The 27,998-nt window shown below is 27.6% G+C and overlaps 4 protein-coding genes across 6 annotated transcripts in view; 2 read left to right on the forward strand and 2 right to left on the reverse strand.

Annotated features, from left to right (window-relative positions):
• Positions 1 to 481, forward strand: part of LOC101494494 (uncharacterized) — a 2,255-nt gene extending 1,774 nt beyond the window's left edge. For both annotated transcript variants that reach the window (XM_012716332.3, XM_012716333.3), the window contains exon 3: positions 42 to 481. In XM_012716332.3, the coding sequence (XP_012571786.1) occupies positions 42 to 222 (181 nt within the window). In that variant the 3' untranslated portion in view covers positions 223 to 481. The remainder of the gene's footprint in view (positions 1 to 41) is intronic.
• A 264-nt stretch (positions 482 to 745) lies between these two features.
• Positions 746 to 11,729, forward strand: LOC101501924 (uncharacterized). The gene is made up of 3 exons (XM_027334740.2): positions 746 to 759; positions 8,678 to 9,798; positions 9,902 to 11,729. Exons 1-3 carry the CDS (start codon positions 746 to 748, stop codon positions 11,560 to 11,562), a joined length of 2,796 nt encoding a protein of 931 aa, XP_027190541.1. The 3' UTR covers positions 11,563 to 11,729.
• Positions 11,730 to 15,847: 4,118 nt separating this feature from the next.
• On the reverse strand, positions 15,848 to 18,246 carry LOC101495020 (E3 ubiquitin-protein ligase SIRP1-like). 2 transcript variants are annotated; one of them, XM_004502113.4, is made up of 2 exons: positions 18,063 to 18,246; positions 15,848 to 17,299 (listed from the first exon to the last, which is right to left on the reverse strand). In XM_004502113.4, exon 2 carries the CDS (start codon positions 17,238 to 17,240, stop codon positions 16,137 to 16,139), a length of 1,104 nt encoding a protein of 367 aa, XP_004502170.1. In that variant the 5' UTR covers positions 17,241 to 17,299; positions 18,063 to 18,246; the 3' UTR covers positions 15,848 to 16,136. The 2 variants fall into 2 exon arrangements, with proteins under 2 accessions (XP_004502170.1, XP_004502171.1); XM_004502114.4 differs by lacking the exon at positions 18,063 to 18,246 and adding an exon at positions 17,765 to 17,899.
• Positions 18,247 to 25,801: 7,555 nt separating this feature from the next.
• On the reverse strand, positions 25,802 to 27,410 carry LOC113786700 (serine/threonine-protein phosphatase 7 long form homolog). Its single transcript, XM_027334741.1, has 5 exons — positions 27,069 to 27,410; positions 26,842 to 26,903; positions 26,653 to 26,743; positions 26,263 to 26,560; positions 25,802 to 25,986 (listed from the first exon to the last, which is right to left on the reverse strand). The coding sequence occupies exons 1-5, from the start codon at positions 27,408 to 27,410 to the stop codon at positions 25,802 to 25,804; spliced, it is 978 nt and encodes a 325-aa protein (XP_027190542.1).
• Between the last annotated feature and the right edge of the window lie 588 nt (positions 27,411 to 27,998).

The raw sequence follows: 27,998 nt of genomic DNA on the forward strand, positions 1-27,998 counted from the left end.
TTCCCTAACCATCTCTCACTCACACATCTTTAATCCTTTAGTGGAACACGAAGCTCCGACAACAACTCTCCATCCTATGTTCTTCACACCATTTCTTCTAGTGTCATATCCCTTTCGAAATCACCATTAATGACCAACAAGATGAGTCACAATTTCTCACACGCTGGGGAGCCAAATGTGATTGTTCCTCAAGAGCTTGTCAAAGGTGAGAATTTGAATTAGGAAATGCAAATAGAGACAACAGAGGCATTTGGGAAAACTGATTTTCATCAACATACTATCATAAAGAGACTACCTTGCAAAAGAAATATTTGGCCTTGTAATAGTGAGTTAGATGAGTTTTGCAACCAATCTCTGATATATCTTAGGATTATAATAAGGCTCCCTCTCTCGACTTGTTAGCAATTTTTTGTTTAGATCCACGAGGTTATCAACTGATTTACAGCCACATTAAATGGATATAATTAATATATTAAAATCATTTCATGTTCTCCTAGCTAATAATAACGGACAAAACTTGAATCTACCCCAATTAAATGAGAAAGTCTGTAGAAATCAGGATGGGTGGGAAAGGTGCTCATTAAGTTGGGTCCATTATTATGTTTATTTTGATAATTTCAAACAAATAGTTTTCGTAAAAAAAATAAAAAAAATAAAAAGAGGGAAGAGAATTGAAAAAAGAGCGAAGAGGGTGTATTTAGCAAAATGGGGAGATAGCTTTGCTTTAAGCTCAACTCATAGCACAATGTTTGGTTTTAGGTTTTTTTTGCAGAGAAACACGTTTCAAAAATGTGCATCGGTTATTTGACAGAGTGAAATCGGAAACATTGGAATTGGATGTGTACATTGCAAAGATAAGGAAAAACTCTTAACATTTTCTTTTCACTCGATAAAGCTCTTAATAATTTTGCAATAAAAAAAAATAAAACTCTTAACATTAGAACTGAGTATACTATATATCTATTCTATACTATTAATAACGGGAATATACTCTGTAGCATATACAGTACCATTTTTATTCTTAACAGTTGTTTTCTTTTAAAAAAACTACTTTTTATAACTTCCACAAATGTTATTTTTTAACGACAAAATCTGCAAAAAAATTATAGAAAAAAATACAACGAATTTATGAATATATTTTATCACAATAAAAAATGCGGACAAAGTGTCTTCTTTTAATTGAATTAAATATATTTTTTTGAATTAAGTTGATGTCGAATTAAGAATCAAGTCCCTACCTTTAGCAAGAAGTGAAAGCATATTAATTCTTTGTAGACTCAAATGGGCCCAATATTTTCATATATTGGTGTTGTTAATATAAATGAATAAATTGTAAAAAAAAATGAATAAAATTATCCTTGTGCTGGTGTTTTACTTGATGTCACTAATAATAACCATGTAGCTTAAAGAAAACAAACCGCTTCTTATTTTCGTGTTGCCCAAACAAATTAAGAACAACCTTATTATATCACAAACCAAAAAAAGCTAGAAACAACTGACTTTTAAGTCACTTTTTTATATGTACAAAATAAAATATATTCAAGCTTTCCTAGTACGATGCTTACTTAATGTAATAAGGTTAAAGGAATTGAACCATGACTTTAATAAACATATATAGATGTTTATATTGTGCTTCGAATTTCTGTTTGTCAAAGAAACTGGTGCCTACTTTATTTCTAATCAAATTATTACATACAAGAACAATATTTCCTCTAATTTTTTTTTATAAGAGAATTGAATTATAATTTGATCCAAAAAAATCTATCATATAAATCAAATACATTAATTTTAATTAAATACATTAATGAAAGTTTGTAAGAAAAAAAAATTTATGGCCAATTAAAAAATTAAAAATAAAATACAATACACCACGACTACGACAGTTTTTTGAAGGTAAGTGTTGTTTAAACACTACTTTATCAACTACCCCTTCAAATTAATTTAATTAAAAAATTTATGGCCAATTAAAAATAAAATACAATACACCACGATTACTTAACAGTTTTCTGAAGATAAGTGTTGTTTAAACACTACTTTATCAACTACCCCTTCAAATTAATTTAATTAAAAAATTTATGGCCAATTAAAAATAAAATACAATACACCACGACTACGACAGTTTTTTGAAGGTAAGTGTTGTTTAAACACTACTTTATCAACTACCCCTTCAAATTAATTTAATTAAAAAATTTATGGCCAATTAAAAAATTAAAAATAAAATACAATACACCACGACTACGACAGTTTTTTGAAGGTAAGTGTTGTTTAAACACTACTTTATCAACTACCCCTTCAAATTAATTTAATTAAAAAATTTATGGCCAATTAAAAAATTAAAAATAAAATACAATACACCACGACTACGACAGTTTTTTGAAGGTAAGTGTTGTTTAAACACTACTTTATCAACTACCCCTTCAAATTAATTTAATTAAAAAATTTATGGCCAATTAAAAAATTAAAAATAAAATACAATACACCACGACTACGACAGTTTTTTGAAGGTAAGTGTTGTTTAAACACTACTTTATCAACTACCCCTTCAAATTAATTTAATTAAAAAATTTATGGCCAATTAAAAAATTAAAAATAAAATACAATACACCACGACTACGACAGTTTTTTGAAGGTAAGTGTTGTTTAAACACTACTTTATCAACTACCCCTTCAAATTAATTTAATTAAAAAATTTATGGCCAATTAAAAAATTAAAAATAAAATACAATACACCACGACTACGACAGTTTTTTGAAGGTAAGTGTTGTTTAAACACTACTTTATCAACTACCCCTTCAAATTAATTTAATTAAAAAATTTATGGCCAATTAAAAAATTAAAAATAAAATACAATACACCACGACTACGACAGTTTTTTGAAGGTAAGTGTTGTTTAAACACTACTTTATCAACTACCCCTTCAAATTAATTTAATTAAAAAATTTATGGCCAATTAAAAAATTAAAAATAAAATACAATACACCACGACTACGACAGTTTTTTGAAGGTAAGTGTTGTTTAAACACTACTTTATCAACTACCCCTTCAAATTAATTTAATTAAAAAATTTATGGCCAATTAAAAAATTAAAAATAAAATACAATACACCACGACTACGACAGTTTTTTGAAGGTAAGTGTTGTTTAAACACTACTTTATCAACTACCCCTTCAAATTAATTTAATTAAAAAATTTATGGCCAATTAAAAAATTAAAAATAAAATACAATACACCACGACTACGACAGTTTTTTGAAGGTAAGTGTTGTTTAAACACTACTTTATCAACTACCCCTTCAAATTAATTTAATTAAAAAATTTATGGCCAATTAAAAAATTAAAAATAAAATACAATACACCACGACTACGACAGTTTTTTGAAGGTAAGTGTTGTTTAAACACTACTTTATCAACTACCCCTTCAAATTAATTTAATTAAAAAATTTATGGCCAATTAAAAAATTAAAAATAAAATACAATACACCACGACTACGACAGTTTTTTGAAGGTAAGTGTTGTTTAAACACTACTTTATCAACTACCCCTTCAAATTAATTTAATTAAAAAATTTATGGCCAATTAAAAAATTAAAAATAAAATACAATACACCACGACTACGACAGTTTTTTGAAGGTAAGTGTTGTTTAAACACTACTTTATCAACTACCCCTTCAAATTAATTTAATTAAAAAATTTATGGCCAATTAAAAAATTAAAAATAAAATACAATACACCACGACTACGACAGTTTTTTGAAGGTAAGTGTTGTTTAAACACTACTTTATCAACTACCCCTTCAAATTAATTTAATTAAAAAATTTATGGCCAATTAAAAAATTAAAAATAAAATACAATACACCACGACTACGACAGTTTTTTGAAGGTAAGTGTTGTTTAAACACTACTTTATCAACTACCCCTTCAAATTAATTTAATTAAAAAATTTATGGCCAATTAAAAAATTAAAAATAAAATACAATACACCACGACTACGACAGTTTTTTGAAGGTAAGTGTTGTTTAAACACTACTTTATCAACTACCCCTTCAAATTAATTTAATTAAAAAATTTATGGCCAATTAAAAAATTAAAAATAAAATACAATACACCACGACTACGACAGTTTTTTGAAGGTAAGTGTTGTTTAAACACTACTTTATCAACTACCCCTTCAAATTAATTTAATTAAAAAATTTATGGCCAATTAAAAAATTAAAAATAAAATACAATACACCACGACTACGACAGTTTTTTGAAGGTAAGTGTTGTTTAAACACTACTTTATCAACTACCCCTTCAAATTAATTTAATTAAAAAATTTATGGCCAATTAAAAAATTAAAAATAAAATACAATACACCACGACTACGACAGTTTTTTGAAGGTAAGTGTTGTTTAAACACTACTTTATCAACTACCCCTTCAAATTAATTTAATTAAAAAATTTATGGCCAATTAAAAAATTAAAAATAAAATACAATACACCACGACTACGACAGTTTTTTGAAGGTAAGTGTTGTTTAAACACTACTTTATCAACTACCCCTTCAAATTAATTTAATTAAAAAATTTATGGCCAATTAAAAAATTAAAAATAAAATACAATACACCACGACTACGACAGTTTTTTGAAGGTAAGTGTTGTTTAAACACTACTTTATCAACTACCCCTTCAAATTAATTTAATTAAAAAATTTATGGCCAATTAAAAAATTAAAAATAAAATACAATACACCACGACTACGACAGTTTTTTGAAGGTAAGTGTTGTTTAAACACTACTTTATCAACTACCCCTTCAAATTAATTTAATTAAAAAATTTATGGCCAATTAAAAAATTAAAAATAAAATACAATACACCACGACTACGACAGTTTTTTGAAGGTAAGTGTTGTTTAAACACTACTTTATCAACTACCCCTTCAAATTAATTTAATTAAAAAATTTATGGCCAATTAAAAAATTAAAAATAAAATACAATACACCACGACTACGACAGTTTTTTGAAGGTAAGTGTTGTTTAAACACTACTTTATCAACTACCCCTTCAAATTAATTTAATTAAAAAATTTATGGCCAATTAAAAAATTAAAAATAAAATACAATACACCACGACTACGACAGTTTTTTGAAGGTAAGTGTTGTTTAAACACTACTTTATCAACTACCCCTTCAAATTAATTTAATTAAAAAATTTATGGCCAATTAAAAAATTAAAAATAAAATACAATACACCACGACTACGACAGTTTTTTGAAGGTAAGTGTTGTTTAAACACTACTTTATCAACTACCCCTTCAAATTAATTTAATTAAAAAATTTATGGCCAATTAAAAAATTAAAAATAAAATACAATACACCACGACTACGACAGTTTTTTGAAGGTAAGTGTTGTTTAAACACTACTTTATCAACTACCCCTTCAAATTAATTTAATTAAAAAATTTATGGCCAATTAAAAAATTAAAAATAAAATACAATACACCACGACTACGACAGTTTTTTGAAGGTAAGTGTTGTTTAAACACTACTTTATCAACTACCCCTTCAAATTAATTTAATTAAAAAATTTATGGCCAATTAAAAAATTAAAAATAAAATACAATACACCACGACTACGACAGTTTTTTGAAGGTAAGTGTTGTTTAAACACTACTTTATCAACTACCCCTTCAAATTAATTTAATTAAAAAATTTATGGCCAATTAAAAAATTAAAAATAAAATACAATACACCACGACTACGACAGTTTTTTGAAGGTAAGTGTTGTTTAAACACTACTTTATCAACTACCCCTTCAAATTAATTTAATTAAAAAATTTATGGCCAATTAAAAAATTAAAAATAAAATACAATACACCACGACTACGACAGTTTTTTGAAGGTAAGTGTTGTTTAAACACTACTTTATCAACTACCCCTTCAAATTAATTTAATTAAAAAATTTATGGCCAATTAAAAAATTAAAAATAAAATACAATACACCACGACTACGACAGTTTTTTGAAGGTAAGTGTTGTTTAAACACTACTTTATCAACTACCCCTTCAAATTAATTTAATTAAAAAATTTATGGCCAATTAAAAAATTAAAAATAAAATACAATACACCACGACTACGACAGTTTTTTGAAGGTAAGTGTTGTTTAAACACTACTTTATCAACTACCCCTTCAAATTAATTTAATTAAAAAATTTATGGCCAATTAAAAAATTAAAAATAAAATACAATACACCACGACTACGACAGTTTTTTGAAGGTAAGTGTTGTTTAAACACTACTTTATCAACTACCCCTTCAAATTAATTTAATTAAAAAATTTATGGCCAATTAAAAAATTAAAAATAAAATACAATACACCACGACTACGACAGTTTTTTGAAGGTAAGTGTTGTTTAAACACTACTTTATCAACTACCCCTTCAAATTAATTTAATTAAAAAATTTATGGCCAATTAAAAAATTAAAAATAAAATACAATACACCACGACTACGACAGTTTTTTGAAGGTAAGTGTTGTTTAAACACTACTTTATCAACTACCCCTTCAAATTAATTTAATTAAAAAATTTATGGCCAATTAAAAAATTAAAAATAAAATACAATACACCACGACTACGACAGTTTTTTGAAGGTAAGTGTTGTTTAAACACTACTTTATCAACTACCCCTTCAAATTAATTTAATTAAAAAATTTATGGCCAATTAAAAAATTAAAAATAAAATACAATACACCACGACTACGACAGTTTTTTGAAGGTAAGTGTTGTTTAAACACTACTTTATCAACTACCCCTTCAAATTAATTTAATTAAAAAATTTATGGCCAATTAAAAAATTAAAAATAAAATACAATACACCACGACTACGACAGTTTTTTGAAGGTAAGTGTTGTTTAAACACTACTTTATCAACTACCCCTTCAAATTAATTTAATTAAAAAATTTATGGCCAATTAAAAAATTAAAAATAAAATACAATACACCACGACTACGACAGTTTTTTGAAGGTAAGTGTTGTTTAAACACTACTTTATCAACTACCCCTTCAAATTAATTTAATTAAAAAATTTATGGCCAATTAAAAAATTAAAAATAAAATACAATACACCACGACTACGACAGTTTTTTGAAGGTAAGTGTTGTTTAAACACTACTTTATCAACTACCCCTTCAAATTAATTTAATTAAAAAATTTATGGCCAATTAAAAAATTAAAAATAAAATACAATACACCACGACTACGACAGTTTTTTGAAGGTAAGTGTTGTTTAAACACTACTTTATCAACTACCCCTTCAAATTAATTTAATTAAAAAATTTATGGCCAATTAAAAAATTAAAAATAAAATACAATACACCACGACTACGACAGTTTTTTGAAGGTAAGTGTTGTTTAAACACTACTTTATCAACTACCCCTTCAAATTAATTTAATTAAAAAATTTATGGCCAATTAAAAAATTAAAAATAAAATACAATACACCACGACTACGACAGTTTTTTGAAGGTAAGTGTTGTTTAAACACTACTTTATCAACTACCCCTTCAAATTAATTTAATTAAAAAATTTATGGCCAATTAAAAAATTAAAAATAAAATACAATACACCACGACTACGACAGTTTTTTGAAGGTAAGTGTTGTTTAAACACTACTTTATCAACTACCCCTTCAAATTAATTTAATTAAAAAATTTATGGCCAATTAAAAAATTAAAAATAAAATACAATACACCACGACTACGACAGTTTTTTGAAGGTAAGTGTTGTTTAAACACTACTTTATCAACTACCCCTTCAAATTAATTTAATTAAAAAATTTATGGCCAATTAAAAAATTAAAAATAAAATACAATACACCACGACTACGACAGTTTTTTGAAGGTAAGTGTTGTTTAAACACTACTTTATCAACTACCCCTTCAAATTAATTTAATTAAAAAATTTATGGCCAATTAAAAAATTAAAAATAAAATACAATACACCACGACTACGACAGTTTTTTGAAGGTAAGTGTTGTTTAAACACTACTTTATCAACTACCCCTTCAAATTAATTTAATTAAAAAATTTATGGCCAATTAAAAAATTAAAAATAAAATACAATACACCACGACTACGACAGTTTTTTGAAGGTAAGTGTTGTTTAAACACTACTTTATCAACTACCCCTTCAAATTAATTTAATTAAAAAATTTATGGCCAATTAAAAAATTAAAAATAAAATACAATACACCACGACTACGACAGTTTTTTGAAGGTAAGTGTTGTTTAAACACTACTTTATCAACTACCCCTTCAAATTAATTTAATTAAAAAATTTATGGCCAATTAAAAAATTAAAAATAAAATACAATACACCACGACTACGACAGTTTTTTGAAGGTAAGTGTTGTTTAAACACTACTTTATCAACTACCCCTTCAAATTAATTTAATTAAAAAATTTATGGCCAATTAAAAAATTAAAAATAAAATACAATACACCACGACTACGACAGTTTTTTGAAGGTAAGTGTTGTTTAAACACTACTTTATCAACTACCCCTTCAAATTAATTTAATTAAAAAATTTATGGCCAATTAAAAAATTAAAAATAAAATACAATACACCACGACTACGACAGTTTTTTGAAGGTAAGTGTTGTTTAAACACTACTTTATCAACTACCCCTTCAAATTAAGTAATGACATCGACAAGTTCATTTCAGCAGAACTACCTGATTGTAATTTATATCCAAAACTTGCAAATGTTGTTTCAAGTTTCATGCTACATGGTCCATGTGGATCTTCCAATCCAAAATCTCCGTGCATGAAAGATGGCAAGTGCTCAAAGTATTTTCCAAAGGATTACCAATCTTCAACTATAGTTGACGATGAAGGTTATCCAAAGTACAAGCGACGAGATACTGGTTTGTCCGTTTTGAAAAAAGGAATCAGTTTGGACAATAGGTTTGTAGTTCCATACAATCCACATTTGTTGATGAAATATCAAGCACATGTCAATGTTGAGTATTGCAACAAGGGAAACTCAATAAAGTATTTGTTTAAGTATGTTAATAAAGGACCAGATAGAGCCACAATAGAGATTTCAAACCGAACAGAAAATGGCCAGGTACTTGATGAGATAAAACAATACTATGAGTGCAGGTATTTGGCCCCGTGTGAGGCTGTTTGGAGAACTTTTGAGTATGACATCCATCAAAGGTGGCCTCCTGTTATAAGGCTTTCATTTCACCTTGAAAATGAGCAATCTGTAATGTATTCAGAAAATTATTCAATTCAATCTGTTGTGGCGCGTAATGAAGAACTTGACACAATGTTTTTGGCTTGGTTTGAGGCAAACAAAAAGTATCCTGAAGGAAGAGAATTGACTTATGCTGAATTTCCTACAAGGTTTGTTTATATAAAAAATAGCAAAACATGGCAGCCCAGAAAGCAAGGTAATTCAATTGGAAGACTTACTTATATTCCCCCAGGAGGTGGGGATGTTTATTTTTTGAGACTCCTATTGACAATACAAAAAGGGTGCACAAGTTACAATGATATTAAGAGAGTGGATGGCACAACACATAAAACCTTTAAGGAAGCGTGTTTTGCACTTGGGTTGCTGCAAGATGACAATGAATTTGTGTATGCTATTACTGAAGCAAGTCAGTTGGCCTCTGGACATCAATTGAGGAGATTATTTGTTATATTATTGTTCATGAATTCAATGACAAATCCTTTTGTTGTTTGGGAAGCTACATGGAAACTTTTATGTGATGGAATTTTATACGAAAAAAGGAAAATGTTAAACAACCCAGGTATGCAATTAAATATTAAATACTATATATATTAATTTTGTGTTATTATTATTAATATTTTACAACACTAACTATATGATTAAAATCATTCTCTTTGATTCAGGCCTTCAAATAAGTGACGATGAGTTAAAAAATATTTGTTTGGTTGAGTTGGACAAACTACTTTTCATGAGTGGTAAATCTCTTAAAAGTTTTAAGACCATGCCATGCCCTACCCATTCAAATATGAATCAATTTGAAAATAGGTTCTTGGCTGATGAATTAAACTATGACAAAGATGAGTTAGCTGCAACCCACATCTCATTATTGTCATCCTTAACCGCAGAACAAAGGTCAGTGTATGATCAAATTATTGCTTCTGTGATGACTAATTCGGGAGGGTTTTACTTCTTATATGGATATGGAGGCACAGGAAAAACATTTATCTGGAGAACTTTATCAGCTGCATTGAGATCCCAAGGTTCAATTGTTTTAAATATTGCCTCCAGTGGGATTGCAGCTTTATTATTACCTGGAGGAAAAACAGCTCATTCCGCATTAAAGATTCCTTTGGTTACAACCGAAACATCTACATGTGACATCAAACAACGCACTGATAGAGCTAATCTTATCATACATTCTAAGCTTATTATATGGGATGAAGCTCCAATGCTAAATAAATTATGTGCTGAAGCTGTAGATCGTACTTTTAGAGATATCATGAGGACTGTAGATGAGGCTAACCTACATAAACCATTTGGTGGGAAGGTAGTTGTTTTTGGAGGTGATTTTAGACAAATATTACCTGTTGTTAGAAAAGGTTGTAGGCATGATATAGTGGCAGCTTCAATAAACTCATCTGAATTATGGAAATACTGCAAGGTTTTGACATTATCAAGAAACATGCGTTTAACATCTGCAGAACCCAATGCATATACTAATGACATTAAAGATTTTGCAGATTGGATGCTTGATATTGGAAACGGTAAACATGACTCAAATGAGTTAGGGGAGAGTATTATTAATATTCCTGAAGACTTATTGGTAACAAATTCCCAAAATCCTCTATTATCTCTGTTTGAATTGACATATCCACTGCTTTTACAGAACATAAACAATTTGAAATACTATGAAGAGAGGGCAATACTTGCTCCGACTCATGATACTGTAGATATCGTTAATGATTATATTTTATCATTAATTCCAGAAGAGGAAAAGGAATACATTAGTTCAGACTCAACTGTCCTTTCTGATGAAAATTGTGCTGTGCAGGGAGATTGGTTCACACCAGTATTTTTGAATGACATGAAATGTTCTGGAATTCCAAATCACCGATTAAGATTAAAGATTGGTGTTCCAGTCATGCTTTTGAGGAACATTGATCAAGCTAATGGACTATGTAATGGAACAAGGTTGCTCATAAATGAATTGTGTACAAATATTATTGGAGCAACTGTGATCACGGGAAAAAACATCGGTGATAAGATTTATATACCAAGGATGAATTTGGTTCCATCTGATCCAGCTTTCCCATTTAAATTCCAGAGAAGACAATTTCCATTGTCGTTGTGTTTTGCAATGACCATAAATAAGAGTCAGGGTCAATCTCTTTCTCAAGTTGGTTTGTATTTAAAGCGACCTGTATTTACTCATGGTCAATTCTATGTGGCTATTTCACGAGTAAAGTCTAGGGAAGGATTGAAGATTGTTATTTTAGATGAAGAAGGAAAACTATGTACCGACACCAAAAATGTTGTGTACAAAGAAATTTTCAATAATTTGTAAACATGTATACGACATTCTTTTTACGGTTATATTTGTTTATTGTAAGTTATTTTTTGTATGGAATTGAATTGATGATAAAATTCATATTATGTCTTTAATGTCAATGTCAATAAAATTATGTCTTGAATGTCAATGTTAATTCAAATTTTTATATTATATAACTTTATTATAACAATATATTTATCAATATAGTAATTTGTATCCGTGCGACGCACGGGTTACTCACTAGTTTACATATATATTGAAACTTTTTCATGATTTGAAGTTTAATTTAGGATGTAATTAATTACCATTAATCTTCCCTTTTAAGAAAGAAATATCATTCGGAAATTAAAACCTATGTCACTCTAAACGTGTAATCACACTCAAACCTATTAAAAGTATTTATAATGAACTCTTCAATTTGAGTTCTTAAATAGATCTCCGGTGTACACATGGCTTATTTAATAATTTTTTAATTATAGTTTTTAATAAACAAAATTTACTCCAATCCAACACCTCAAACAAAATTATTAAATAAATATGTCAATTAATTCTATATTATGAAATTTCAACAACATTTATTTATTTTAATACAAATTATAGAATAGAATCTGCAAAAAGTTAAAAAAGAGAGGGTGCTTCCATAGCCAACCTCTACTATAAACACCATTGTTTTACTTCATAATAGAGTTGTCTATTTGGTAAAGGGGGTCCCCATTCTGAATGCTCTAAGTCTACTATAACCACCAAAAGAACCGTAGCAACGTTGGTCGAAGCAAAACATATTTTGTAAGCGTATTCTTTGAACCAAGTAGATCGGAGGTTGCGGTATGGCCCAAGATTTTAATTTATTATTTTTTAAAATTGTCAAAAGTTAATCGGTAGTAATTGCCAAAAAGTTAGTGGGTGGGGATCATACTCTAGTATATTAAATTTGAGCAAGTATTTAATAGTTTTTTTTTTTTTTTTTATATGTAAGTGTTAGTAAATTAATAGTTATATTGATTTCTCGAATTTAAATTTGATATCTCTTTCTTAAAATTTATACAACATCTATTAGTTTATCAACTGAACTATCTACATGAAACATGTATATTCAATGTAAAAAAGTAGATGTTGTATATTCAATGGTTTAAGGTACTAGAGCAATGTGACCATCTGCCACACTCCCTCATCACCCACCATTGACATTAGAAGTGATGCTTTGACATGATTTACTCTTTACATCAAAAGTCTTTTCGACATTGGTGTGCAACGATGTGTCTTGTTGATGTGGTGCCAATGACGTAAGTGTACTTGGACGAAAAAACTTCTAATTGAGGGAAAACATATCCACATGAATAAATGGACTCGCCTATTAATTTCTTACATATAAATCAATACTTCAAAATCATCATAAAAAAAGTATTAATTTATAACTATTAATTTACTTCAAAACCATCATATTAAATCTATATTTAATTTCTTACATTTATTTTAGGTTTCATTTTGGTCCTCTATATTTTAAAAGTTTCATGTTAGTACTATTGAGATAAAAATCTTTTTGATATATATTTTAATTACAACAAACCTTATGAAATAAATGATTAAGCTTTATGAATGATGATCTACTAATGATTGCACTTGAGTTTCATTTAAGGAATATGAATTGCACAAGTTGATAAACAAAGAATCATTCACATCAACAAATGCATAAGTATCTACTAAATTATAAAATAATCTCAAAAGGAATATATCGCATGTCAATCATTTAAGAGAATGTTTATTGCATCTTCAAGATAATATCTTCATGAAAAAATATCCAATACATTCATACCTATACTAAAGTATCTCAAGGATACTGGACAAGACACAACATGTGTAACACTAAGACAAATTGTATAAATTATTGTTTCAACAAAATATTTATTTTCTCATATAGAAGACAACATTCTCAATTGTTATGAAATAATGTTCTCATGATAAATAAGTTCATTGCACTCATAAATATTCATATCAATTCTGCAAAATGATAAGAATCAACTTTGAAGAAAAAATCATTTCAAGATTGAGTCATTTATTAAGTAATTTGTTTAAAAAAAATGATGGAAGAACATTCACCAGAATTTTCTAATTGTTCTATTAAAGAACAATTGACAATAAAGATCTTTTTGAAAGGACAATATGCAGTAAACTAGTTGACTTTTCTCACATAGGCTTTCCAACATTTAATGAGCAATTATAAGTCAAGATTTGAATGTCTACTTGCAAAAATAAACATGCATAATGTTCTGCAGATTGATCTGTAGAATCATACCCAGATTGATTTTCATGTTGATGACAGATTGATAAGAAGAACATTCTGGTTATTCCCTATTAAAGACAAAGTCAAGACATATCATTTTCCACAGTCCAAACCACAAGTTAAAAAGTGTCAAGACTACTCAAATTAGCGGTCAAGCCCATAACTCGAACTAAAGGCCCAAAAGATGTTTAATGACCATGCTAAAGGTCCATCACTCACTCATGCATGTTTTCCATCATACCTAAAAGCAAGAACATTCTGAATTTGTCAAGAATGATCTAAACAACAAAATAAACATGTGTTTAATTATTTTAAAACAAATATGACACTTGGCTGATGTGTTAACCAATATATTAAGTTTAAATTGAATATTCAAAGCCTCTAATCATCTATAAATTGAAGATAAATTGGTAGATGAAAACAATAGTTCAATTTGCAAATCTATCAACACTTGTTCAAGTAAGAACAAGTCAAAAACTCTTGAAGTAAACTCTAATTTTCTTCATTATATGTGTGAATCATTATTTACTAAGTTTATCGTTATTTATCTCAAACAAAGAGTTGAGAACCATTAGATTCCAAACAATTTTTTATCATACACATTATTTGTAATTGTAGTCTATCTTTTATGTTAAATTTAGTGTGTTTGTAAAAATTATTTCAAGGTTGAAAGGTGATTGTAAAATATGTAAATGCGAACATTTTGATTCTGAAACATATAGTGAAAATCTCACGGTTGTGAGGACTGGACTGACCTGAGTTTTGTGGACCAATATTTTTTTTTGTGATCTTTATATCCCTTATCTTTAAATATTTGCACAAATTACATTTTACTTATAACTAATCTGTTTTATTTACTTCTAACTTATCCTGAACATTCTTGATATTTTATATCAATCAAGATTGATCTTAAATAAATTTAAATTAAACACACGAATCAATTTTTTTAAAAGGATCACAATTTAAACCTCTTTTTTGTTATTGACATTGCTACTTCAAGTTCATTACGTATATACTTAGGTTAAAGTGAAATTATTATTATTATTATTATTATTATTATTATTATTATTATTAATTAGAGATTTGGTTACATTCATTGGTGATGTTTATGCTACAAAATGGAATTTTAGATTCCTAACACAAGGGACCAACAAATCTTAATATAGGAACGTGAAATACCAATTTAAAAAAATTAAAAGCTAAAATATTAAAATAAAACCTAAATTAGATATAAGAAATAGAATATAAAATTAAGACTCTTTAAATCGTAGCATACGGACATACCTAAGTTCTCCTCTAAGTCAAGGTTCCAATAAGCTATTACTTAAATATCGACATCCAATTCATCTTTTAAGATGAAGTCGCAAAGGCAAGAACAATTGAATAGTACATAAATTTAAATTATCTCATGAATTTTACACAAGTATTACCAGTATAACTCTTAAATAGTTAAATATTATCCATATGAATTAATTGAAGATTGTAGTATCGTATCATTGTTTTTTGTCGTAACAAATTGAGGAATAATGTTATTAATAAATTTACACATGTAAAGTCGAGATAAGAAAAAATGTTCAATTTTACAATATTAATATTGTAAGTTAAGCTAAACCTTTTCAACATATCAACTCTTTTATCAACCAAATTAGGTACTCCATTATTTTATAATCAACAAATTTAGGTAATTCATGTGTCTCCTCTTATAGGAGTCAAATTGTGATTCGCCGCATTACAATCCACTAGCAATTTTAGATAAACTCAATCATTGCTTGATTGAAAAAATAAATATTTATATTAAATTCGAAAAACTAAATATATTTTTTAACTTCTATATTGAAACAAAGTTTTGCTCAAACATATATGCTTCCTCATAAGAGAACAATTAAAAAATAACAGTCATAAGATTCATTCATCAAACAAGTTTGATTTTTGACCAATGTATAAATTCCAGAATGCGCGGTCAAAGGAAAAAAAACTCCACAACGCAACAGGTCAAACCCCAATACAATTCATGAGTCATGACCAAGAAAAAATAATTTTACAAATAGAGAATTTGAAAACCAGGCTTAACAAATATACATTTATCCAAGCGTAATACAAATTAATGAGATGCGAAAATAAAACCACCAACGACAAATATACACAAACCAAGTTGGGTGGTAAAAGTTGAAGGAAATATAGCAACAACAAAGCCACATAAAAAATCATAACTGATACTGTCAACGTTGTATCCTTCAATTGGTAGTTCTCTCTGTACAAAAGCAAGGCAAGGCAGCACATGAATAATACAACGGATATGCAAGAATACTCAGCTTCTTTCTGATTGAGTACCATTTCCATTTGCATTTGAACTAGAAGATGATGATGACGATGATGATGATGAAAATAATCCATTGAAAGGCCAAGGAAATGAGAATCTTCTACCCCCACTTGAATTTCTCCCTTCATTGTCTCCTTCAGCATTGTCATGCACAGTATTTTCATCCTCCCTTTGATTTCTGCTACTCCTTGACGCAACGGAGTCTTGCTTAGATTCATCTGCTCGCAATTGAAACCTGCAAACTGGACAAGAACTATGAAGCTCAAGCCAGGGCAGGATGCATGCACTATGAAACCTATGTTTACATGGCATCTCTTTAGCTTCAGAACCAACTTCAAAATCATCCAAACAGACAGAACACTGCAAATTCTCATTGATCTTCACAGTGGGTAGAGCTTCAACAGCTTCCTTCGGGGCGGGTGGAGTTCCGTACCTATTGGGGTCGTTCTCAGCCAAATGTTGTAACAATAGATCCAAACCAGGCCCTACGAAATAGTCACCCAGAGAACCAATGGTGCTATGAATATCACTTTGATCCCGGTTAGAATCATATGAACCTTGAACTATAATAGTCTGATTAAAAGGATTGATCAAAATTACATGCTCTCTTTCTCTTTCTCTTTCTCTAACATGGTCATCACTGTCTGTATTCTCATGTGATTCAGATGTCAGTCCAGCTCTTATGCCTTGGAGCAGTTGCTGAATGGTAGCTGAGCTTCTTCTCCTCCTCCGAAGGATAGACTCGAGCTCTCGATCATAATGGCCTACACCACCATTATCATCATCACGACTACCACTATTATAGTCATTTTCAAGCTCTATTCGTCTCAATCTTCGACGATGTCGCGGATTACTCATCATGCCTAGCAAGATTGGTGCCCAAAGGGAGGCAGCACGATCCGAACCAAAATCATTTTCTGGTATATTTTGCATCTCGCCGATACCTTGCATCTCGCTGATACCAGCAGCACTGTTCATTTCTTCAACAAATCCACTTTGGCAAACTGGGCATTTCATCTCCACTTCCATGACAGGATTGACTATTTGAGAACACGCGTGACACCAATATCTTGCTGCCATTGTTTCGTCCATGATATTCTGTTTATAATGTATCTTCCAAATATACAGATGCTTTATTTACTCCTTGATTCCTGAAACATCAAGCCAGTACAACTTCAAACCATAACCCAAAACACGGAAAAAAATAAAAACTCAAGCCCATCAGAGTTCTCACAATTAAAACTATTTGGTTTGGCCCTCAAAATCTTCATGGTTCATAACCATAACCATGAATAAAAAAATTCTAAACACCAAACCAAACAATAACACACTAATTCATCCAGAAATTATCAAATATCGCCATTAACCAACACAAAATTGATTTAATTATTCTAGCAATCAAGGTCAATGATTGATTGAAAAACACACAATATAATTTTCGTTAATTCGCTATTAACAAGTATAATAATCAAGCTTCCAAGACAAATAAGAAATAGCAAAATAACCATAGAAAAAAATAAAGGAATAAAAACCCCCCAAAATAAACCTAAAACCTTCACAAATCAAACCATGAGTAGATTATTAAATTAAATGAAAATAACAATAATAATGATCACCTTAAGAACCGCAGGAACAACAACAACAAATTTGGTCGGCGAAGGGTTTATGAAAAATGGATCGGTTTTTAAATAAAAAATAAAAAAAGAAGGATCTGGAAGCGTTGAATTGAGTTCAAATAAGGGAAACACGTCACGCGCCGCAAGTTAAATCGGTGAAAACTTTGAAGCGTAATAAAAAATGAAATGATCGCACGGAAAAACTACAAAGCAACATGAACGTATTTGACACGCAAATAGAATGAAAATCGAGAGAATGAAGAAATATTATTATTATTAGAAATGAAGAGTTAGTTACCAATGAATATGAAGGAATTGGTGGTGCCGGAAAACGTAACGGAAAGATGGAAGATGGAATTTTGGGGAAAGTGGGAGAATTTCCTGTTAACGAATGTCCAATCCCAACTGCCTCTTACATCATTTCGCTGTTTTTTTCCTCTTGTATTTTTAGTATAATATAAAGTGCTATTTCTATTTTTTATGTATTTAAATGTTATATTACGTTTATTTATATTAAATTAAACACTACACAGTCAAAAGAAAGTATTCATAAAAAAAGTAGTCAAAAGGATTTTATAACATTCTCTTATATTTTCAAAGTATCTCTAATTGTAAATCAAAGACGTAAATCATCCTAAGACTCGTCAAAAACTTTTGCACAATATTGTCCTTGAAACTTTTTATGTGTTAGTCAGTTTCATGCCTCAGCTAAACGATGATATGTGTAACGCTAAACGATGTCATGCAACTTAATATCTGGACCATATTTCTTGGACACCTAAGTACTTGTATATATTATGTGCACTTTAACTATATTTAATATCTGGACCCATATTTCTTGGATACTTAACTACTTCTATATATTATGTGTACTATAACTACTCTATTTATTTTATAATAAGCGATGTATTTTATAATGAAAGTCATTTTTAATTTAACTTTAATGATATTTTTTTAATTGTACTTTTTGATTTTTAAGGTATATTACTTCCAAAACAAAAATTCTATTTAGCATTTATGATAATATAAAACAAATCAACAGTTAATAAAAGTAATTTGATAAAATGATTATTCTTTTTGTCTTATTTATTGAATTTTTTAATATAAATACAAAAAATTTAAATGAAATTCATTTTAAAACAGAGGGATAATATATTGAACTCATAAGTTATAAAATATCATTGTAAATGGATTAAAACTTTCAAAGTATACCGAATGAGTAACTATCAAAGTAATAAATTCATAAATTTTCTTTTTACAAAAATAAGTTCACAAACTTCCGATTGGAATTCTTCAAAACTTGTAAAAATTAAAATAATACTCCATCTATTTACTATTATAAAAGAAAAATATTTATTTTTGTGGCTATTAAGATATTTTGATAAATTTAATTAATTTTATAGTTTCCATGTAAAACACGAATCAAATTTATTAAAGTGTCTTGTTTAATATCAAATATTCAATTATTTACATTAATTTTTTTAATTAAATGAAATATATATTATGAGTAATAACATTAACTAATTTTATAGAAATAGCTAATTTTTGTTAATATTAATAATAAAAATTTTATATTTTTTTACTTACAATAGTAACTAAATAGTGTGAGTAAATTAAAGTTATAAAGTTATAGTTAACAACACAATATTATGTTCTTTTGCTCGAGCATTAGAATCAAAATTGTTAAAAAGATTCATAGCTAAATATTACCCTCCACCACCTCAAATTATAAGTGACTTTTGGAAAATATTATCTCAAATAATTCGTTTTTTTAAATATTATAGGTGAGTGATCCATTTATTCATATGGGTAAGTTTCCCTTCAAACAATACATGTCGGATGTCCACCAATATCAAAAAAAACTTTTAATATAAAAGAGTCAATCACGTCAAACCTTCACTTTTAATGTCAATGGTGGGTAATGAGGAAGGGACGCATCGTCACATTGGTTTGGTACCTTAAATCATTAAAACCATTAGATATGTAGGTATCGTCAATTAACCACAGGCCACACTTTGTATTTTTTTATTTTCTACTTTTGGTATAAATAATAATGATATATTATTAAAATAATAGTGATATATTACTAAAATATCTTTAAATCTTTATACAGTACAAAAATAAATGTCAATGATTTTTTTTATCGGTAATAATCTTCTTATTTTCATTTCAACGTAAAAAGACTATTCAATTGTTCTTAAATCAAAACCCAGATGGCTAATCATATTAAAAATTATACAATTAAAAAGATTTAAAAAAAATGAGGTACATATTTATTAGAACATATACTGATAAAATATAATAAAATTAATATAACAAATTTTATATATAAATAAATTACATAATGTCCAATGATAAACTAATTAATATCAACTATAACACCCTAGTTAACAATTCAACTATTACATATCAACAAACTTTTACGTGTTAACCTTGACATATGATAATGTAATACTATTTATTAATTGTGATTTTTTTTAATCAATTTGTATATTTTTTTAAGAGTGACACGATATTTAAACTTAAGAAAATTGATGCATTTTTCAATAAGAAAGTTTTCTACAAAGATAAAAATCATAAAGTGGTATATTTTATTTGATTGAATTTTGTTAAGTTCTAAAAATTTGTGAAAATTGTGACTTGTGAAAATTGTAAAAATTGTAAAAATTGTAAGAACTGAAATTATAACTTTTTCAACCTGTCGACTATGTATGAATTATGTGAAATTCTAAAAAAAACTATATGACTTTTATGAATTTCAATTATAATATTTTAATTAATACTTGTCGTTTTCCCCAAATATTTTGTGCGTCGCTGTTTGTAGGGACTAAATATTTTTATATAATAGATGTAAGAAATGGTTAAATATATTTTTAGTCCTATAAAATTTTGACTTTTCAATATTAGTCTCAATAAAATAAAAATACATTTTTTTGGTCTCTACAAACTATTCAAATATTACTTTTAGTTCATACTGAAACGAAACATGTTTAATTGTCCTTTAATTTTAATTTTTTTAAAATAATTTTTTGCAATCATATTTAGTACATTATAAAAAGAAGCTCTACAAAAATTTATAATTTTTTAACTTTAGATGAATTAAATATGAATTTGTTAAATGTTAAAATATCAAGATAAAAACAATGAAAATATAGACTTAGAAATTGAATTTTAAACCTATTTTTTTTTTGTAGATGAACTTTTTATAATGTTATATATAAATATCACAACAAAATTTATTAAAAATTATAGATTTATCTTAACAATAGAGATTAAAATTGTATACGTAATAGTTTTGTATAGATTAAAAATTATTTTTTTATTTTGCAAACTCTAAAATTAAAAAACTTAAATTTTATGGAAACTAACTATATTTAACACAAAATAATATGATCTTAACACATTCCTTCTTAGTGAGATTTCCACCCAAATCCTTAACACTATGAATTGCGTTCTTTAAGTATCACACCATTGGAATCATCTACTTGGCACTATGCAAAATTGAAAGTTGAACAATCCTTCATTTTCTCTTCTTCCTTTTTTATAATTAAGATTAAATTGAATGTGAAATATTAATATGTCGAAGAAGTGTTCGAACCCATAAAGAGTTCTCAGAATTTGTAGCATTATAACAAAAATTGAGTAACAGATCCTCTTTAGTTATTGGCTTAGAGAGAAGCACAAATAATATAATGTTTTGAACTAAATACATAATTTTTTAAAATCATTTTTATTTACGTTTGACATCGAACAATATCTATTTTTCTCTCCTATTGAAAAATACAAAGTAAACGGAAAGGATTTATGTCCAAAAAATGAATAAGTTGTTGCAAACTTGGATGAGAATAGATCAGACTCACCGACAAGTGCCTATGAACTAGCTTACATCAAGTCTAAGTCAGATCACATGTTTTTCTTAAACAAATAAGGTCAAGGCTTTTAAAAAAGTCTATTTTTTTTAAAATGTCATGCTACATAATAAGCTTTTTAGGCTTATTAGTCTGACTTATCTAAATAAATATAAATAATATTTTTTTACTACTATAATTATTATATTCAATTTTGATATTTTTGTTATATATTTCACTTTTAGTAATTTACTCATATTAACCTCATTTAGTTTTTGACATATTTAAATGTATTATTATTTAAGTATAATGTATATATAGTCATATTCTTCAAAATGTGTTAAAATCAAAATAGAACTTAATTTAATTGACATATTAATTCGTTAATCTATTTAAAAATATGTTTAATGACTTATTCAAAAATGTTAAAATAAAATAGACTTTTAAGTAAGCTAACAGACTATACTAGACTTCTACCAAAATCATATCCAAAAAATAAGTTTATGGTCAGACTTAGACCTAAAGTCGGCCCAAGGGAGAGGCAAGTAAAGCCATTGCTTTAAGCCTCACCAAAAAATATTTTTTTACTCTAATTTTTTATAAAGGCCCAATAATCTATTATAAAAAATATTTTATTGTACACGTACACAAGAAAAGCCTAAACAAAAGTTTTAATTTTCAATCTTTTGGCAGAATCATTATTTATTTGGATTGGTTTTTTTCAGTCCAGAAAATATCATAGTGAAGTCTTAATTTTCAGTCCAGAAAATATCATAGTGAAGTCTTTATTTGGATTGGTTTTTTTCATTATTTATATCATAGTGAAGTCTTAAGTCCAGAAAATATGTATTAAATAAAACATATTTTTGTTGCAAATTATTTAATAATCTTCTTACTACAACTAGATTGGCTAACGAATATAGTAGAGATGAGATAAATATTAATTATAAATTGAGAAATTATGAGACAAAAAGTGAGCACATTGCCCACATGAGAAATATTAGTTATAAATTGAGAAATCAGAAGACAAGTCGTGAACATATTGCTAATATGAATTATTGGAGTGGTAGTATACACACTATTTTCTTCTTCAACTAAAAGATGAAAAATTTAAAATGAGTTATTGATGTTGTTGTACAACAGTTGAAATGTATTATTTTATTTTAAAAAAAATATAGAAAAAATAGATTTGAAAATGCTATTAATTCTACTAAAGAAATTTTCTATAGTTATTAAATAAAATATTAATAATTTATTTATTAATTTTTGAAAAGACCCTGTCTAATAGTTTTATTTTAGGTCTCATAATGTGTTGGACCGGCCCTGCTTAAACTTGAATTTTTTGGACATGACAGACTCAAATCTAACAAAATCTAGTTCAGTCCAACCTATTCGCACTCTTAATTGCAAAATAATGTAACATGACGGAGTCCAATGCAGCTGTTATGGGCCGCACCATTCAATTGGAGGTGCTTTTGGTATTTTACTAGAACTATAAAATTTGGTAGCAATAAAAATGTTAAAATATTAAGACTTTTTGTAGTCAACAGTAACACCATTTGATACCATACTAAGGTATCAAAAACACCTAACAAAATTATTTAATTCTTTAATATATATACATACCAAACGAAATTATTTAAAATTTTATATACATGATCATCAATATAACATAAAATGATTCAGAACTTGGATTAATTTTATAATTGTATAAATATGTTAAATTTAACATCTAATAACAATGGATCTCTCTTTATCTCTCCCCCTCTCCCCTCCTCTCTCTCGCCCTCCCTCCCTCATAATACAAGTTTTTATCCTATGATCTATATATATGTACACTTGTAAATAATACGAGTTTTTACTCTATCTATATACGTGCACTTGCAACGAATAGGGTTGTGATTTATAGATTAAATTGACATTCTATTAATATATATTATAGTAAACTCGTCAATATATATTATAGTAAACTCGTATTTGAATTATCTAACTAGCTAAAAGTACAATATGCTACTTAATATAAAAAGAAATAATGATTCAAAGTTTTATCACCAATCAAAAATAGTTAATTAAATTTTAAATGTACTATTATCTTCAAAATACATATTGTTCACACGAAACTAAGATCAATAGTGCAATATGTATTAAGAAGACAATTTAGTTTTTTTAGGACAAAAATAGACAATTTATTTACATTAACCATTTGATATAATTAATATTAATATTGATAAATGTGAACTTCAACTTATGTTTAGCTTTGAACTCGTTCACAACATGAGTTGTGCACGATTGATTATTGTATGAAGGAATACAATATAGAATAATTTTGTTAAAAATTTATTAATTATAAAAGATTATTACAATATATGTGAAAAATTTGATAGATAAATAAACATTATTAATGTAAATTTACGTGAATGAAAAGAAATTCACGATCAACAAATCAATGAACTAACTATAAAGGATTACTTGGATAAAATGCACTTTTGCCCCTCAAATTCAAAATTGACGATTTTGATCTCCTAATTTGAAAATTACAATTTTAACTTCTTAACTTTAATTACTTTTGTAAATATTTAGTCTCCTTGATTTTGATTTGGTCAACACTAATGTAGCTTTATAATGTTTAATATTGTTATTGATTATTTATCATTTATTTAATATTTATTTTATTTCTTTATTTTATTTTATTGGATTTAGTCTCTTATCTTTTTAGAGTTCAAAGAGATATTACTAATTTCAATAGATGTTGTTTCTTTTGCTGATTTATCATAAAATGATAATTTTTTATTTACAATTTAAGCCAGAAACCTACAAAATATCTGTTTTTATCGGTTACTATTTAATGCATTAAAGAAAAATATTTATCAAGTATATATTTTGTATAATAAATTATAGTTAATATAGTATAAATTTGTTTACATTTTTTATAAAATATTCAAGAGACGCATTAATAATTAAGTCACTATATTAAAAGTGTATTTTAACTTCGCCTTTTTGCGTCGGCCAAAGCACATACGCTAGTAGTGATTATTTTGGGAACAAAATGTGGTCGCTACCGTCATTTTTTTCAATTTACTGTTTTTAAATGAATTTGAGGCATTAGTGTCAACTTTGGTGGACGCTATAAGGACGCTAAATTAGAAGGAAAAAAATTGTGTGTAGTGTTGTGTCACTCATTTCTCTCAGTGGAACACAAAAACTCTTCACTTTTTCTTTATTATGGATATGGATTTAAGAGAGGCAGGAGTGAAGGTTGAACAAAATTGGCAGCAAGAAGTCAAGGAGGAAAATATAAAGTTAGGGTTCATCTTCAGAAAGTAGAAGCTAATTAAGACCAATTTGGGGAATTTCACATCTCCTCCAAAATATCTATGGTAACATAGCAAACTCCTATACAAAATATCTTTAGATTGTCAAAATAATACAATATTTAATATTTTTTTTAAATTACTCCACCTATATTATAATGATTGACATATTATCCTTATATTTAGTGGAGAATATACGAGTGCTGATGAAAAAAAAACAATTCCCAACATCCGTATTTTCTAGTTACTATATATATATATAATAAAAAATTATTTAAAAAATTATTTGATGTTAATAAAATTTGAAATATAATTGTCAAAATAATACAATATATAATATTTTTTTAAAATTACTCCACCTATATTATAATGATTGACATATTTGCAAAAGAATATCAAGAAATAAAGTCGACTTTAATTTTTAATGTGATATTAAATAATGTTGTTTTCAATTATGTTCTCTAATTAATACCATATACACAAAATAAAAAAATCTCAAATTTCAAAATATGACAATTTTGACCTCCTAATTTAGGATTTTTTACCCATATATCCCATTTATAATTAATAATAATAATAATACTACATTAATAAATAATAATAATAATTATTATTATTATTATTAATTATTATTTTTAATTATTATTATTGTTATTATTATTAAAAATTGTTATAATTAAAAATTATTAAAATTAAATTAAAAATAATTAAAATTAAAATGGGAAATTAATATTATAACTATTAAAAGTAATTAAAATTAAAAATAGTAAATTATATTATAAATTTAAAAGAAATTACATTAATAACAAAAATTACATTAATAACATTAAATAAAATATATTAAATTAATCAAAAAAATACATCTTATTAATGTCCACCTAAATGACCTCCAGTTCCACATCTAGGATTTCGTCGAACTCGTTTAGCCCTTTGAACGAGTTGAGGTTTTCTGGTTCATCCTGATCATTATCTTGAACGTTAGTTGTAGGTGGATTAGAACCACTACCAGCTGTTTCAGGAGTTGTGCACTGAGTTCCAAACAAATTATAGAAAAGTCCACTTTCTGTTCAATGACCGGGGGTTGGTATTTCTGGAACCAGAACGTAGTACTGAGTCATTGGTGGATATGGAACTTCTGTAGTAGGGACGTGTAGATGAGGTGATGATAGAGACAGTTGTGTCATGTTTTGTTGTTGTGGGCTTGATTGGGAGGTCGACGGAACAGAAGGATACGACGGTGGTTGCAAACGGAGATCACAGAGATATTGTTCGACCAATATAAATAATTTGGTGTGTTGTCTAAACCAAATCATATATTCTTTGCTTTGGCATAAAAGACCTTCTACGATCTTACTTTGCAACACGTAATTGTGACGCTCATTCCAATGTTGAATTTCTTCCTTCCAAACCCAATTCCAGTTATCATCAACCTCATGCCTCATGTCGACCTCATGGTACGCTCTCATGTCCTCCGGTGGTTGTGGTATTTGTTGATGGAAGCCGAACTGAAGTGTGACCCTATCTGTATGATGTTTTTCAACAATATGAAAACAATGCAGATAGGTACATGCAGTCCAAGTGACCATCTCTTCCTCTGAAACTTCATGTTGGAACATGAGATAAGGTCTCCAATAGAACTGATATTTAAAAAAACAAGCTAAAGTAATTATAACAAGTATTAAAAACAAAATATTTAAAAAGTTCAAATAAATGTGAATGAATATATTACTTCGTCAACCATCATATGATCAATTGTTTTTCGGTATCCTTCTATGTCATTATGAGGAACTTTACCGAAATTTAGACCACCAGAATTAAATCTGCCGAATATATTAAAAATAAAAATTATAATAAATTAGTAAAATGGTTTTAAAAAAAGAAAAAATATATATATATAAAATTTATTTGCAATGGTTACCTTTGTGCAAGTGGAAATATCCATGGATTGGATGATTCTGGAGCGACACAAGACAAACGATACTATGCCCAATTTTGCAACAACAATGCACAGCCTCCCACAGACATTACACTGGGTTTCGTTGCAAGACATAGTTCTCTATATAGTGAAGCTAAAACGGCTGAACCTCAACTATATTGGGATGCTTTTTGTAAATCTCCTAATAGTGAAAAATATTTTAAATGTACCCGGTTGTTGGATTTGTCAGACATCAATAACCCTCCAATCATACGTAGGATGTATGCTCGACAAGATGCTTGTTTTTCTAATACAGATGCATTTTCACCAACATCGTCAAACGTATCCTTGAGCCACTTTAATTTAATAGAGTTACCTTTTGTTGCTCCTTGAGGTGAGATAACTCCTAAGTAATCGTGACAAATTTCTTTAATATTCACAAAATTTGAACCGCTAACAGGAAAACCAGAAACATTTAATCCTAAAATGTAGTATACATCTTCCAGAGTTATGGTGCACTCACCTACTGGAAGATGAAATGTGTGAGTTTCTGGTCTCCATCTCTCCACCATAGCAGTAATGAGACCAACATCTAGTTTATAATTTCCAAGTTTTACCACTTCACCGAAGCCGGCCTCTTGCAAATATGGTAGTATGGCTTCATTTGGTTTTTTATTGACGTTACCGTGACATTTCAGTTTATCATTTAAGGGTGACTGAAATTAACAAAAATAAAATAAGTAATCAAATTGAAAAATACAATAACAAAAAATAAAATAAAATATAATACAATACAATAAAATAAAATACAATAAAATAAAATACAATAAAATATAATATAATACAATACAATAAAATAAAATACAATAAAATATAATATAATACAATACAATAAAATAAAATAAAATTCAATAAAATAACATAAAATAAAATTCAATAAAATTCAATAACATAAAATAAAATACAATAAAATAAAGGTATGTTAGAATACAATAAAACAAACGTTACCATCTAAAACAATCATTGAATTTTGTGGTACAAAAATCAGATTTAGAAAGGTATGTTATTTGTTGTTCAAGTCCAAATTGTTTGTTTAGATGTAGAGCTTCAAAACGCAAAAAGAGTGAATTGTGGGTGATTGGTAAATTGAATCTGCCTCA

The sequence above is a fragment of the Cicer arietinum genome, chromosome 5 (genome assembly GCF_000331145.2).
Source record: "Cicer arietinum cultivar CDC Frontier isolate Library 1 chromosome 5, Cicar.CDCFrontier_v2.0, whole genome shotgun sequence".
In the NCBI taxonomy this organism is placed as follows: Eukaryota; Viridiplantae; Streptophyta; class Magnoliopsida; order Fabales; family Fabaceae; genus Cicer; species Cicer arietinum.

What these genes read in the sequence shown, in the direction of transcription:
- LOC101501924 (XM_027334740.2), top strand. An exon ending in GAAAATGTTAAACAACCCAG is followed by an intron (nt 9,799 to 9,901) that starts GTATGCAATTAA and finishes TCTTTGATTCAG; the next exon opens with GCCTTCAAATAAGTGACGAT.
- LOC101495020 (XM_004502113.4), bottom strand. Translation starts at nt 17,240, where the DNA reads ATGGACGAAACAATGGCAGCAAGATATTGGTGTCACGCGTGTTCTCAA.
- LOC113786700 (XM_027334741.1), bottom strand. Translation starts at nt 27,410, where the DNA reads ATGGTGGAGAGATGGAGACCAGAAACTCACACATTTCATCTTCCAGTA. An exon ending in ATCATATGATGGTTGACGAA is followed by an intron (nt 26,561 to 26,652) that starts GTAATATATTCA and finishes TTTAAATATCAG; the next exon opens with TTCTATTGGAGACCTTATCT. An exon ending in GCAAAGTAAGATCGTAGAAG is followed by an intron (nt 25,987 to 26,262) that starts GTCTTTTATGCC and finishes GTCATTGAACAG; the next exon opens with AAAGTGGACTTTTCTATAAT.